The sequence below is a fragment of the Aythya marila genome (assembly GCF_965140915.1).
Source record: "Aythya marila genome assembly, chromosome: 8".
Taxonomy (NCBI): Eukaryota; Metazoa; Chordata; class Aves; order Anseriformes; family Anatidae; genus Aythya; species Aythya marila.
In genome coordinates, this window is record NC_139049.1 from 28,236,456 (window position 1) to 28,250,713 (window position 14,258).

The 14,258-nt window shown below is 39.6% G+C and overlaps 1 protein-coding gene across 6 annotated transcripts in view; it reads right to left on the reverse strand.

Annotated features, from left to right (window-relative positions):
• Positions 1 to 2,735: 2,735 nt before the first annotated feature.
• Positions 2,736 to 14,258, reverse strand: part of DAB1 (DAB adaptor protein 1) — a 144,494-nt gene continuing 132,971 nt past the window's right edge. For 4 of the 6 annotated variants that reach the window (XM_082766429.1, XM_082766428.1, XM_082766426.1 and 1 more), the window contains one exon: positions 2,736 to 6,077. In XM_082766429.1, coding sequence (XP_082622555.1) covers positions 6,040 to 6,077 — 38 coding nt within the window. In that variant the 3' untranslated portion in view covers positions 2,736 to 6,039. Of the gene's footprint in view, positions 6,078 to 6,278; positions 6,330 to 14,258 lie in introns of all 6 variants that reach the window. The other 2 variants (XM_082766425.1, XM_082766424.1) reach the window with 1 other exon arrangement.

Sequence of the window (14,258 nt, forward strand, 5' to 3'; positions counted from 1 at the left end):
TTTTGCCTTTTGATTCACTAAAAAGTAATGCCTCATAATGGCTTGGTCCAAACTAGGTAAAGGTACATCTACACTGAAAGCTCTAATTCTAGGATCCTGTATAGCAGTGGTTGCAGTATCAAGTAGGCAATGAAAGAAAAAAACACCATCTCCCTCTCATCTCCATTGGACTTCAAGATAACACACACAAATTCATTTTCAAACTAGAAACTCAATGTACTTTGAAGAAAAACTGAGATTCTCATCATCTCACTGTCAAATAGTATAAAATTTACAGAGAATTGCAACAGCTTAAAGCTTTATAAGTTCTGCTTATTTCTAATACAACATGCTTCTGACCCCGAGAGCTTTTCTCAAGCTCCTAACAACTATCCGCTGTTAAGGAAGACAGAAATGGCACAAAAGTCTTCACACTTGAAGTACCTGGCAATAATTCTTCGTAATCCCTTATTTTCACAAATGTCTGAGGCCGAATGGACATTGATTTGCTGCCTGTTAACCTGTTTTTCTTTTAATCTATTGTGATATCCTTTCCTTGCTGGTTAGGAGCATTTATGTAAGTGGTGCTGCGGGAGCTATGAAATGGGATTGAAAAGCTAACAAATTGCATCAGATCTTAAAAGACCTTTAAAAAAATATACCCTGTATCTGAAAACCACTTGAATGGGTAACATTTGAGGCTATTCCTCTTGCTGAGATTTTTCAGGTGCTGATAAAACATTTTAGGGGTGATAGATGAGCCACAGGGCAAACACGTACATTGAGATAAGACTATTTAAAGCTCTAAAAACTAATAGCTGGACAATCATTGCACTAATAGACCTGTTATTTCCTGCCTCCAATAGGATAATTTTAGAAGAGACAGGCAATGTAACAGGTAATCAGGAAATCGTATCAGGACATCTCCCCATATTGCTCACTGTCATGCTGAAATGTATAATTTGGTTCCTACATACTTTGAGACAGCCAGTGAAGCAAGAAATAAAACACCCTTCTCCCTTCCCCATGCCACCTCTCTGCTTTATTTGAGGTATTCAAAAAATGGCTCCTTACAGGGCTGCTCCTAAAAAGTGAATTAGACTGAGAAGACCAGCTTGTGCAAGACCTTGTTACGAGAGTACATAGAGTAACTCTTACAGATCATGACTTTTGTAGTAATAACATCAGGCCACAGATGGGAACAGGTGCGAGTCCCACTGGTTTCCCATACAGAAGCAGAATCAGATGCCAGGAGCCTTGCATGAGGCAGTACTGACAGCGTCAGCAATAGTGGTAATGTTTGAGTGGAATAGATGGCCAATGTCACACATTTACTAAAAACCTGCACTTTCTGGGATTTCACTTCGTTCATTTACCATTGTGTTTTCCATGTTGGCTTAACGAGACAATTATAGACAATGAATCCAAACCTCTGGAGCAAAACTGACACCAACCATCCCCTCTTCTTGCTTTGAAAATGATATTCTTCTGAATGAGGATGGTATTTACCAGAAAACTATGAACCTGATAGGACATGAGTTGTTCAGAAAGAAAAGAAAGAAAAAAGGAAATGGTGCATGGAAATATATACCACAACCTTAGAAAAGGAAGCAACATTACCTTTGATCCAACGTAAACCAGTTCAAGTTGAGTATTCCCAGTCTGTACAAACAATTCGTTCCCAGAAGTCGCTGACATGGAAAAAAGAGCTCTGTCAAGAGTCCTTGTAAAACTGCACGGTGATCCTGAAAACTGTTTGCTAAATAAGTTGTTGTTGCTGCAGGAGAGCATGGCCTTAGTAAACATTAATTAAATTAGGATCATTTCTTTACCTACTTACACTTGAGGTGGATACTTTTACATTCAATCCACAGATTTCTACCATGCCTAAGTTGCAGTAACACATAATGCTGCAGCATGACCTACTGGACACTTTCAGCAGATGAAAAAGGGACAGCAAGAAGACATTTAATTAAATATATGTGCATACATACTGCTCTCTCTCTTCCTTTATATAGACACATACTTCTTATCCTGAAATTTCAATGTGGACTCTTCCATATTTGCATTATTTCTTGGCAAAACCATTACTCTTCATTTTGGCTGAAAGATCCAGTGCTTAGTTCCTCTGAAAATCAAGCAATTGCATTTTACTTGTGGCCTCAGAGCTTCGCACCAGCAGAACACTTCAGCTTACCTTACACAGTGCCACACGAGGCAGAAAAGTCCCACTGGAAAAGAAGGGGACCAATAATACATTTTCTGGATCAAGGTTTGGCTTTAATTCTGTGTGCATTACTGGAAAGTTTGGTGTTTTACTACAAACTTGGAAAACTGTCATGTTTAAATGCACAATTTTCATTTTAAATCTTCCTCGAGCAAAATGATTTGCAGCTTCTCATTCTACAGAATTGCTCTGGCTCTGGTAGCATTACACAGCACGTTTTCCCCAGGAACACAGGATTTAACAGGAGGTGACTAAAAACAGTCAATGTTTCCAACAGCCCAGAAGAGGCCAAAACTAGGGAGGCAGCATCTAAAAGTAGCAAGTTTAGCCTCTGCAAGATAATCAACAACTAGGGTGATTAAGAAGAGGTATTCTCCAAATAGAGGCAGTTATTTTTCTCAGATATTCTTTCCCGATTATTTAGTACCTGTCAAAAATTTTGGTCATGACAGATATTCACATTGCACTGTACAAATGCCAGAATTTTCACAGAAGAGCAAAAGCTATGGAACAAACTTAGTGAAATGACACCTTTTTAAAATGTTTTTATTCATAACAGTATTACATGGTGTGTTACAGAAATTAATGGAAAATTTCTAAAAATTTGTTTTTTTTTTTTTTGTTTGTTGCTGAATGCATTATACATAAAGTTAAAAATAATGTGTCCGTATGTGTTAACAAATGGTCATTATCTGAGGTAAAGTTAAAGTAGGTTTAGAAATGTACTGCAACAGTCATTTTATCTTTCTCATCTTTATTAAAAAAATATGTGTCAGAATGCAGAAATAAAAATGAATGAAAACCACGGAGTAAACATTTTTGCAAAGAAGGTGCCCAGTACGTTATTAGATGAAAGGTTTCATCAGACACTTGGATGACTACGATCTATCAAAATATCTTTTCATGACAGGTAAAGATCAAGAATCTACGGGGGATGACAACAAGATGGCCGGTGGGATTCCCTGGTTTTTAAATTTAAAGTGACGAATTTAGTGCTAGTGAAGGACGAGGGATTAAACAATTGCACAAGCTGGATATTTTAGTTATCTACAATACTGGTACAGTGCAGAGGCCTTACAATCCTCTCAAATCAGCATCTCAGTCATGACAAAGACGATCTAATTGTATGACACGACAATTCAGAATTTAGTTTTATTTACGAGCATTGGCAAAGGTAGGACAGTGGTCCACAGGGATGGTCCAGCTGTCTCTCCCAAAACACTAAAATCCCAGCCTCCTTCCCTCCGCACCTATTTGTTGCAAGGACTATGTAAATGATCTGCTTCCTACAAATATGATGTCAATGGATCCTCTGAGACATAAATCTCTCCTTTTCCTTTCAACATTTTACCTCATAACTGGAGATGCGCTGACTAGACTAAACCTCAAATGTCTACGATGAATCAAAATTGTCTTCGTGGTTCCGTATGTAGGACAAAATTGTAAGGAGCCACTGAAGAAGAAGGTAGCACCACTGTGCAAACTAGGAAAATATACTTAATGCAATGTCCTTCAGAAACATTTTTACCTCTGCTTTTAATCCCAAAACGCTCAACCCACCAAGTTTTAATTCATTGTCTCCGGTTAGAAAACTGACCTTTCTTCTGATGGGAAAATAAGATTTGCTACAAAACTGCTTGCACATGTCTAAGAAATAAGCATCAAACGACTGTGGATGGGGATAAAAGTTCTCTTCTCTGCAGGTTTGTTAGGTCTATTCACAGCTAATTTTTCATTCACATACATTCTGTAACGCACATTTCTCTAATTTCTCTAATTCAAAATAAAAGACTGGAATCATGTGGTGAGATTTGGTTATACGTATCCACAATTGCCACCCCAGGTATTCTGCCTTCTAAACCATTTTTAGCTTATAATAGAGATGAAAGAAAGTAAAATATTTATAACTCCAGGCCTATTTTAATCATGACAAAAATGCAAATCCTAATGTGTCAATTTAAAAACAAAATCTGCACAATAACCCTAAAAACAGATTAATCATTTAATTTCTTTAACCTTTTTTGTTTTTCTATTTTTTTCTTTTTTTTTTTTCTATTTTTTTTCCTTTTTTTCTTCTTTTTCTTTTTTTTTCTTTTTAGTGTTAAACCACTAAATTCAATATACTGTAACTGCATAGGAACATCAGGAAAACACATTTGACCTGTATAACAATTCTCTGTAGGGCAAAAATATATAGATTCTTTATGAAAATCATGTGCTAAACATATGAACCCAAACACTGCACTTTTGCTTCATAAATGTAAAAAAACGGAAGTTTTAAATTCTTTCATTCTATGTGTAAACAGTTGGATGACTTCTATGCAGAGGTTCTGGAATTGTAAAGGAATGCCAATGAAATGTGAGTTCTCGTACATGGAGTATGCCTGTGTGAAAAAGCTAGATCATAAAATCATGTGTTCCCATTAATTTCACTAGTTGCTGACAAGCTGACTGCTTTTGGCAAATGCACTTGAGCTTCAGCCCATTATCGTAAGCATGTGAAAAAACGTATGTGATGTGAGAACCACAAATTGGGTTTGCCACACCTCCCAAGCACTGCAACTTGCTACCTTCTCTACCGTGTAATGGCATTAGTAAAAGAATTTTCATAACATTTATATTTACAAAAAAACTGGCAATTTTCATTCGAACTCCTTAAAGCCATTTCCCCTTTAACATTTAAAGAGTTTAACAGTAAGATTTTTTTTCAAGTTATAAAATAAAAATCCCATTTGATTTTTCTGATGTACAAAAAGTGATAAAGATGAACGATTTGATCACAGAATCAGTTCGTTATTCCAAAATCCATGCCACCGTTGTCCCATTTGTAAAGTCCTTTCCATCCAACTTCCCAAAACCAGAATCATACCAGTATTATTTGGCAAATGATTTTTTTCATCAAAAATGGCACACAGAGAAGAAAACACTTGTCTGCATAGCATTACAGCAGCAAGATATCGAAGAAATAAAAATATTCCTTTTCTGTACTTTGTTTAGAGTTTCCTAGGAAATAGTGAATCTTTCATCTCTTCCATCAGTGGGACTTGATGTCCTTCCTCTACCCACAACATGAGTATTCAAACAGAAAAGCAGCATTTCTTCCTCATGATGCGCTAGAACTTAAAGGTACATTTGGCAACATTTTCAGTCAGGATGGATAAACAACCGAGTTTTATTCTGTGGTTTCAAGTTAGGAATCGTTTCCGCAGGAGGTGTTTTGCTGTTAGATCTGTCACTCATACAAAACTACAGAATAAGAAATACAAAAAAAATGACACTGCCAGTATTTTGTTGTTGCTGTTGTTTAAATATGCCTACACAAGGGAAAAAAAAATAAGTCAGGATCAGCCTGATGTAAATGATGATGAAAAACATGTCACCGTGACATAAAAAGTGCCGACTTGTGCCCAAAAGGCTGTTGAATGATAATGCCACTGCTACATACAGATTCTGCTTTTTGCTCAAAAGAAAAGGAATGTCTGATACTCAGTAAATTTCAGATGCTCGTTATTTATATGTGGCATACAGAAGATAACAAATGTTGAAAAGAAGACCGAGGAGCAAGATTTCCTAGTCTGGATACCCATGACTTGTGGGGACAGGGCTGGACTCTTGGTGTGATAAGCAGGGAGTTTTTATTTTGTGCTGCCATAGGAATCTGCCATTGGTTGCCAAAAATCATCAGGAACACTCGCAGAGCCAGTCCAGGAGGGCAATCATCTATCCTTGCCAGCCAAAATCAATCGGAAAAAAGCATGAAAGCCAAAGGCCTGACAGGTTGGTGGGTTTCATTCGAGTCTCGGAGCACCACAAGCCTGTACCAATGCTATTTCTTAGGTCTGTTGATCTGGGCGTAGAGAGGTTCTGCTTCCTGGGGATGATAAAAATAAAATAAGCAGAGATGTCTCCAGACATTTTTAGAACATTTTTAGAACATCTGCTTGAGAACAGCAATACCTCGTGAGTCAAAACCCAAAGGAAGTGTTTGTTTTCTGTGCTGCTTTGAGTGATCATGGCACCCCAGTTGGATTGTGAAGGAAATGTGATATTATTTCAGAAAAGGCATGCTTACAATCAATTTCCTCTTCCATATTGGCTGTGCACCGATCCTCAGGAGGTATTGCTGGGCATAAACATATGAAGAAATGAAATGATATTTATATGACTAGATGATTTGAAGTTTACGGGCCAGAAATGTAGCTGGCATAAAAGGCTGTAACTTGCATCAGGCTGAGAATCCCACCCCAAGAGCACTTAGCTGTGGGTTTTACACAACTCATGCAGAAAAAAAAACACACTTGCAAGCAGAAACCGCTGCTGAAAGCTGAACTAATGAAGCTGTGATGGGATTAAAATAACAGTATTTTCAGAGAGATGTGGCGTGAGTCGCCTATGAAGAATGAGGAAAGCCAGCTCCGTGCAGTTTGATTAGGAGGCTGTGTAGCCATTAGTACAATCATTAAAGCTGGGAGGAAAACATGTCAATTTTCTAACAGATATTTTCTTGGGAATTTCCTGGATGTGGGGAGCAGGGGGGGGGAAAGCTGCCATGTCTTTAATGCTCCTTCATAGCTGACACTCTGCGTTTTCTGAATGTTATGCTCGTCTTGGCTGCAGCGTGAAGCAAACCATCCATGGGCCCTGGAATCCACTCGACTTCATTCCCAGAAACTAATTTATTAAACTAAGAATGACATCTAAAAAAAGAACAAGACAGGCAGAAAGGCTAATTAATGCCATACTGCATTAACTCTCCGCAGCTTGATAAATATTCAAATACCACGCCGCTGAATTTCACCAAGCTAGAACCAACTCACGTTACAGCAGCGTCAGCAGAAGCTGGCTTCAAGCAAAAGAACTGAGGGCTGGCAAATCACTGGGCACTGCGGACCCAGAAATGTCTGGCAAGAGCCAGTGCTGGATTTTAATCGCTGCTTTTAAAGATGGTGCTGCTGATCAGAAAACCAGCCCCACAGGGGCTGCATGTGCTTGGCGTGGGGGTGTCTGGGCAGAGGTGCAGGCAGTGCCCCGTCCTGCCTTACCCAGCAGCTCTTGGTGAATGAAACAGCACCATGAGCCTCCTTCCAAAATATGGCCTGCTCCCTATGTGCCAAGGAAAGCTGTCTCTCTTATCTTATCAAACATCCACATTTGTGGAGCCTGTGGAGACTCCTCTTCCCTATCTCCTACCCACAAGAAGCCCTGAGTACACCACAAGCATTAAAAGAGGATGAAAGAAATCTCTCAGAATGATTAAATAAAGGCTGCGGAAATTATCCACAGCAAGAAGCAAATACATGTGGTGACCTTGAGAAACCAAAGGTAATCAGAAGAGATGAGTGAGAGTAAATAACTGCATCTCACATACTGCGTGCTGACTCTACCTACGCCAATTTTCATGTACTGCAGACGTGAGGCTGGCAGAATGATCTATCACAGCTAGTTCAGAGAAAATCTGAACTAATTAATGTGGGAACCCGACACACACCAGGCCATTCTTCAGGCATTTGCTGAACCTGAGGTGATTGCGACAGGAAGCAAAAAGGAAGGAGGGGAAGAAAAAGGGAGGGAGGGAGAAGATCACTTTGGAACAAAGGATGTCGATTTTTCGAGTGCCTTAGGGAATATAAAAGCCTTTAAAAACGTTGAATGTGCTTGTTAGAGCTCTCTTCCAATATCTATAAGACACGCAGAGACACTGAGGTAACAGGTGTCCTAAGGTGTCACTGAACCTGGCATCACTGGAAGAGGAGGGAGAGTTCATCGCCAGTCATGAGCGCTTCCAACAACACACAAGGGAGAGTTTTCAGGCAGAAAATTCGAACTTTTATTCATACCCAGTATGAACATACACTTCATGTGGCAAAGGTCTGCTTCTGTCAACAATTTGAATAATGTTTCTTCTCGTAGATCAGAGCATTCTGAATGAAAAGTGAGCTCTTACATCTTCCTCTAGGTGATTTCCCCCTTCAGATGCATTAATGAGAAATCGATTGCTGTAATTTTGTGCAATCTTCTCAGCTTTTTTTTTTTAGTCAGTGGGTGGGACTTGTTTTCTAATATTATTTTGAGATAATTCAACAGTGCCTCTTGACTACAGCCCAACACTGTAAATAGCAGCTATAAAGAACTTACAGTGATGCTCAGGAGAGCAGAAGAGAGCGGTAAAGGACAGAAAAGCAGCACAAGGAGAGTTCAGCACTGTTGACAGCACAGATCCTCCCTCTCACAATGCCAGGCAGGGGAGTTTTCACCAGGAGTATTTTGCTAGGCCTTGGAAGCAGAAATAACCCCGCTTCTTTTTATGTACTCCACTTAAAAATCATGGGAAATACCATTACAAGGCAGGAGAGCCTAACTGTTGGCACAGCATCAGACCTGTCTCACTGACATGTTCTGCCTATCAACTTTGGGGGTATGCAATTTCTCGTAGATGTTTAAAAAAGTATGTTTTCCTTTATGTCTGGAAGCAGCTATCAATGTAGTGTTTACCTACATCTTCACATACTGATGTGGCTTTTTATGCTGAACCTATTTCTTGCCTTTAAATTACAAGAGATTGCAAGAAAAGGATATGAAATCACAGATCAGATATCTGACTGAAGAGGCAGGTTGCAGGAGGGGACCAGCAAGTCTAAATATACATGTCGTAAGTTAAACATCGAAATGTTAAGGAATCTAAAAGTACGTTGTGCAATTTTGAGTTATGAACTCTCTTGAAATTCACTGAAAAAAAATGCTAAAGAGAAAATTTTCCCTTTGTATGCTACATTTATGTATTTCAGAGATACTTCTGTTTAAAATCTTGTAATTCTTCCCATTTTCAGGAACATTTTGCACAACAAACAACACTGTAGCAAAGAGTATGGATTTTTGGTATAGTGCACTACTGCATGAGATAACTAGGGTGCTAATGGTTCTGAATAACACTGCACCCAATTCAAAGGCATTAACATCTGCTCCCCAGCAGAAGTAGGCATTGGAGAACACCTCCAGCAGATTCAGCACTACTTGGGCTCGTGCAGGTGAGCTCACTCACAAAACATAACACAGGACTTGGTTAGGAAGCAACTATTTTCACACTGGCAGTCCTTTCATCATTGCAAGGCACCCTGCTATGTGCAAAGCTTCAGGCAAGATGTACTGAGTTGTAGAGGTGAGGCCCGCATAGATTTCTTTGCCCTTTACAATAGATTCTCAGCACCAGTTTTACTCCTGGCTGACTGATCAGAAAGGTTAGGCTCAAATGATAGAGTTTCATGAAATAAGTGTGCTGGAACACCAGCCAAAAGGAGAATCTTGTGCTGGGGATGCAAGTGAAGGGAAACGGGAGTGCAATGCATCTTCTCTATTGCATTCTGATGCAATAAAATAGGACAGAGTAAACTTGGCAAGCAGTATTTAAATTAAATAATCTTTGGTGGAAACACGGGCAGTTCCTATTCTCCCATTAACAGCCTGTGGCTTCTCTTTGTTTGTTTGTATTACAGTTAGCTGCATAAATATAGCAACCTTCTCATTAAGGATTGTGACTGAAGGGTGCCTCTATTCTTACTGCAAACCTGCCCAGGAATATCTCCTAGTCTCATATATCTAGTTTGATTGCTAGCATTTTACAAGTTTTGTCATTTTAGTATCAGTATGGATACAATACAACCACAACCTGAAAAAAAAACAATGAGAACTACTTACACTGATGAACTCTGCTAAATCTTGGTTGTGGAATAATAATGAGTTGCAGCATAGAAACACGCCTGTTATTTCTGGGCTGCTTTCCTAAGAAAACAGGAGCCATTAAATTATGCTTTCTGTCTATGTAACTGCCAATTTTCCTTAATAACTTTTGAGCCCAATAGCCAATTTGAAGCAAATTGTTCAGAAGTCTCAAAGATACTAAATTACCGCAAGTGTCCTGAAAATCAGTTGTTGTGCAGAAGACAGGGAACTTTTAAACGACCTCATTACAGAGAAAGGTAGGAGAGCTCGTGCCCTAATTGAATTGCTGGATTGTCAATCAGCAAGCGCGTGGCTGTAGACAAGCCACCTAGTTTGTTGTCCCTTGTTCAGAGGAAGAAGTTGGAGAAATTGAAAGGTACCTGGCTGCTCCAGGCAGGCTTGCAGACATTGGAAAAGCTGTGAAACCTGTGTATGAGCTGGTCATGTGAAAACAGACAGACAAAAGGGGCAAGTGAGGGGATTGCAGCAGTGAAAGGAAGGCAAATCTGCTCACAGAGCAGCCTGGATTTCTCTTTGTCCTTCAGATGCCCTGGGAAATACAATGATGAACAAACAAGCAGGAAAATGGGGCCTGAAATAACAATTTGGGGATCTCTCTGGAAGAAAGCAGTATTTCCTGAACTGGGATCCCTTTCCAAGTACATAACCCTGTCAACTTCTCTCTAAGGTCCATAACCCTGCTCAGTGCTGTTTCTTCAGTTTGAGAGCACTAGGGTCTATGGTAGGAGTAGGTCACCTAAAATCGTTATGAATTTCTCTTTGGACTCTGTTCAGTTCCTATTGAGGCGGATGAATGACAGTAACAGATCCTGCAAAGACAGTCTTCAATGTTTGAGCCCACTCTGATTCCTCGTGCAGCAGAAAGGGGCCAGAAAGGAACAGCAGGTTGCAGAATCAGCTTCATATGCCCTACTGAGGCTCACAAAATCCTCAGACTAAGCCAGTGCTTTGTCCTTAAGTTGCTATTTTCTGTCAACTTCACAGTAACAGCCCAGATAAAGATTTTTAAGTAGTCCGTTCTGGAGCTGACTAAAATGATTAGGAACATTCATCACAAAGAATGGCACAGGCTGCGAGATGGAAGATGGCAGCAGGCCACCGAAGTACCACCAAAAGCTGATAGACAAATATTCAAAGGAACTGTTGCTCTCCTGACAGTGCTGATAGCATCGTGAAGGGTGCGACATATTTTGAGGGCTTTTAATTGTCTGCACACATTTCACAGAACAACTAAACAACTTTCTGAGGAAGATATGCTCTAGCCACAAATGTTTTGAAGGCTTCCTGAAAATCTCTCATGAATGACTGCCAGTGCAAGTCTTGAGCTGGGCATCATATCAATAGAGCTGTACTTCTTCCAGCATTTTAAAAGACTTTTATTGGATTAATTGTGGCACCAAATACCCCCTTTATTTGCTTTCAGAATTTTCACCCTGTTGCTAATTTGCCTTCAAGAACCAGTTTGTATGGTCCGTAAGGAGTCCTTCCTTGTTCTTGCCATCCTTGAAGGCTCCCCTTCCTACAGACTTTCCTAAGCTTTCAACTCTAAAGTTTCAGTGCTTCCTTGCTTCACAGAGTGCAATTGCTGAGGTTGAGTTGGGGGCTGAGGCTGAGATAGCCCCATGAACAGAAATATCCACACTAGGGAGGTCTGTACCTAGCACCCCTAACATCAGGGTCACTGCATGCACCAGGGCAAAGGGGGTGACCAGGTGAAAATTGCTCTTTTCAGACTTTTTGGATTTATCAGCAACGTCAGTAATGGGAAATGTTCAGCACATTCAGCATAAACATAGCCAAGTACAGTTCCTTTCTTCTTTCACTGCAGTTACCCACCACACAATCTATAGGCAGCATCAGGAATTAAATGTTAATCAGCTGAAGATGGCAGTCTTACTATTCACTGTTCTTCTCACCTCTTCTGGAAAATCACTACTCATCCTTGACACAGCTCATGAACAAACGGAAAACAATAAGATACAAATCTTGCTATGAACAGCTCTGCAAACAGTTTATTTTTTTTTCACCTGTGAAGTCAGGCCTTTCATAGGCTGCTCCTTATCTCCAGCCATAAAGGGAGAAAAAAGTAATTTATCCGTATAATGCCACATTTACCTGCTAAGAACCCGTAGCCATTTGTAGAAGAGTTACTTATACGAATGACTACTGTTAGGATGAGGTTTTGAAAGCTTAAGTTGAAGATCACAAAAGAGAGAGACAAAACAAGGAGAAACAAAGATACTTGCTAGAAGCCGCTGAATTACATCTGAATGAGAATAGGGGATGGCAGAAGGAATGAAGAAATCAAATTGCTAAGGTACACTGAAAGATCAGGGCACAAAATAATAAGCAGGTGAGTATCCTGAATACATCGAGACAAAGGTAAGTAAAGATGTTGTATGGGCACAGCTAATTTAATACAAACGCTGGGAACAATGTTTGAAATTTCTGAACACAATGCTAAGTCTTGCTCCTGAGAGGTCCATTCATCCAAGCTGTATACTGCGGTGTTCTTGGTGTGAAGAACTATGTTCTGAAAGAGCCAAGTAATCTCCATCTTGCACACAAAAGTGGCTTTTAAGCAGGCTGTGATTCTTTTGTACTACACGTTTCTCTCCATTACGTTTCCCTCCAAATGCAGCCTCAATACACAACCCAGTAGTAAGTCCTGAACTGATCATTTTCCATGGAGATTAGACTCTCCGTTGCTCTGATGATACCAGGCTGCAGAATTAGATGGGCTGGCTTTAGCAAGTGGATTTCCCTCAGACTGCTGGATGGCACTGCACTGAGGCACAATGATGCTCGTGTATCTCCAGTGTATTCACTGGAGAGATGCTTCTTTTTGTTCCGCTTCCTGCCCACTGCTCTTAGGAATTACTATAATATCATAGTCAACGGCATTATTTAACACTTCCCAGAGTATATTTCTGAGAAATATATATATATATATATGTATATATATATATAATATAAATTGTATAGATGCAAGATTGTAAAAACATTAACAGAAAACACAGGAAAAAAACACCCTATGGAGTCACCAGCAAAATATTGTTCTTGTAGCACCCAGAGACCCCTGACAGGTAGAAGAAAGTAGTTTAGTAAGCGTTATATAAAAACAGAACAAAAGATGTCCCACACTTGACTGTCTTACACTGTAGTATGCATCAACAGACTTCAATCACTGTTACAAGCTATTCCCAGAACTCCTGATAGGCAAATGTGCACAGTGCTAGCTTACAAATGATGCTAACTATCTTTGTGACAGTCAGAAAATTAGAAAGAGATTTTATCATTATTCTCCCTGTGATGAATTTCAGAAATATCCCAACTATGATAAACCATAATAAAAAAATGCACGTAGGTTTGCAGAGTGTAGGATTCAGATAAAGGTCATATCCTTTTTTCTTGATCTAAGAAGGAAATCCTGAAACGCTCTGAAGCTGGAATAGCTGGCTTCGTCATTGCTGGCTGGGGTCAGACGAAGGCAAAGCCAAATTGCTGTGTGGCATCATCAATCTGCAAGAAGCAGTTCTCGATGGAGTACTATAGCCAATGGATAGAGTCAGCCTAGCTTGACTATATCCAGATACTGTCATTTTTAGACTCAAGGAGACACAAGGCTTAATGCTATGTTTGCTTCAGCCCCTTAGAGCTGAGTTGAGTAAGGGGGAGATGCCTTCTCTTGTCACTGTATCTTATTAAGAGATAATCTTATTACCCCCAAGTAGATCAAAGCTAAGTTATCATAAGATCTTTTTTCTTAACCATATTTAGTGCACAAAGTAAAGTGACTCCTAATGAAACTATTAATTTTGAGTTGGAACCAGATTGCCTAGGCTCAGGGCACATAAGTCACTGGTAAACACAGTGTGATTTCTGTACAAAAATTAAAAGGGTTCTGCCATTGTTACGGATTTCTTCCAGGAGCTCTGTGCTGAAGCACAGAAGCAGCACCAGATCATGTATTTGAGTAATACAAACCATGAATGGCAGACAGGGAGAAGATAATGAAACGTATCCTTCAAATAGTAACACTAGAGTGTATTTGGATGGAATAACAATGCTCAGCAGACATAAAAATTTGTAGCTTTATGGTTTCTTTGGTAGAACTTATATACTGTATTGAAGCAAATCACAAAACCTTCACAAGCAACCACATTTTCAATGTGTTTTGTAACACAGAAGATGAAAAGATCATCTTTCCCTTCTGTCTGGGTTTAAATGACTTACGTTTGATGAGTAATTTTGAAACTATCAGTATGCCAATGCTAATATGAACGATCATAACTTTCAGATGTTCTTAATTTGC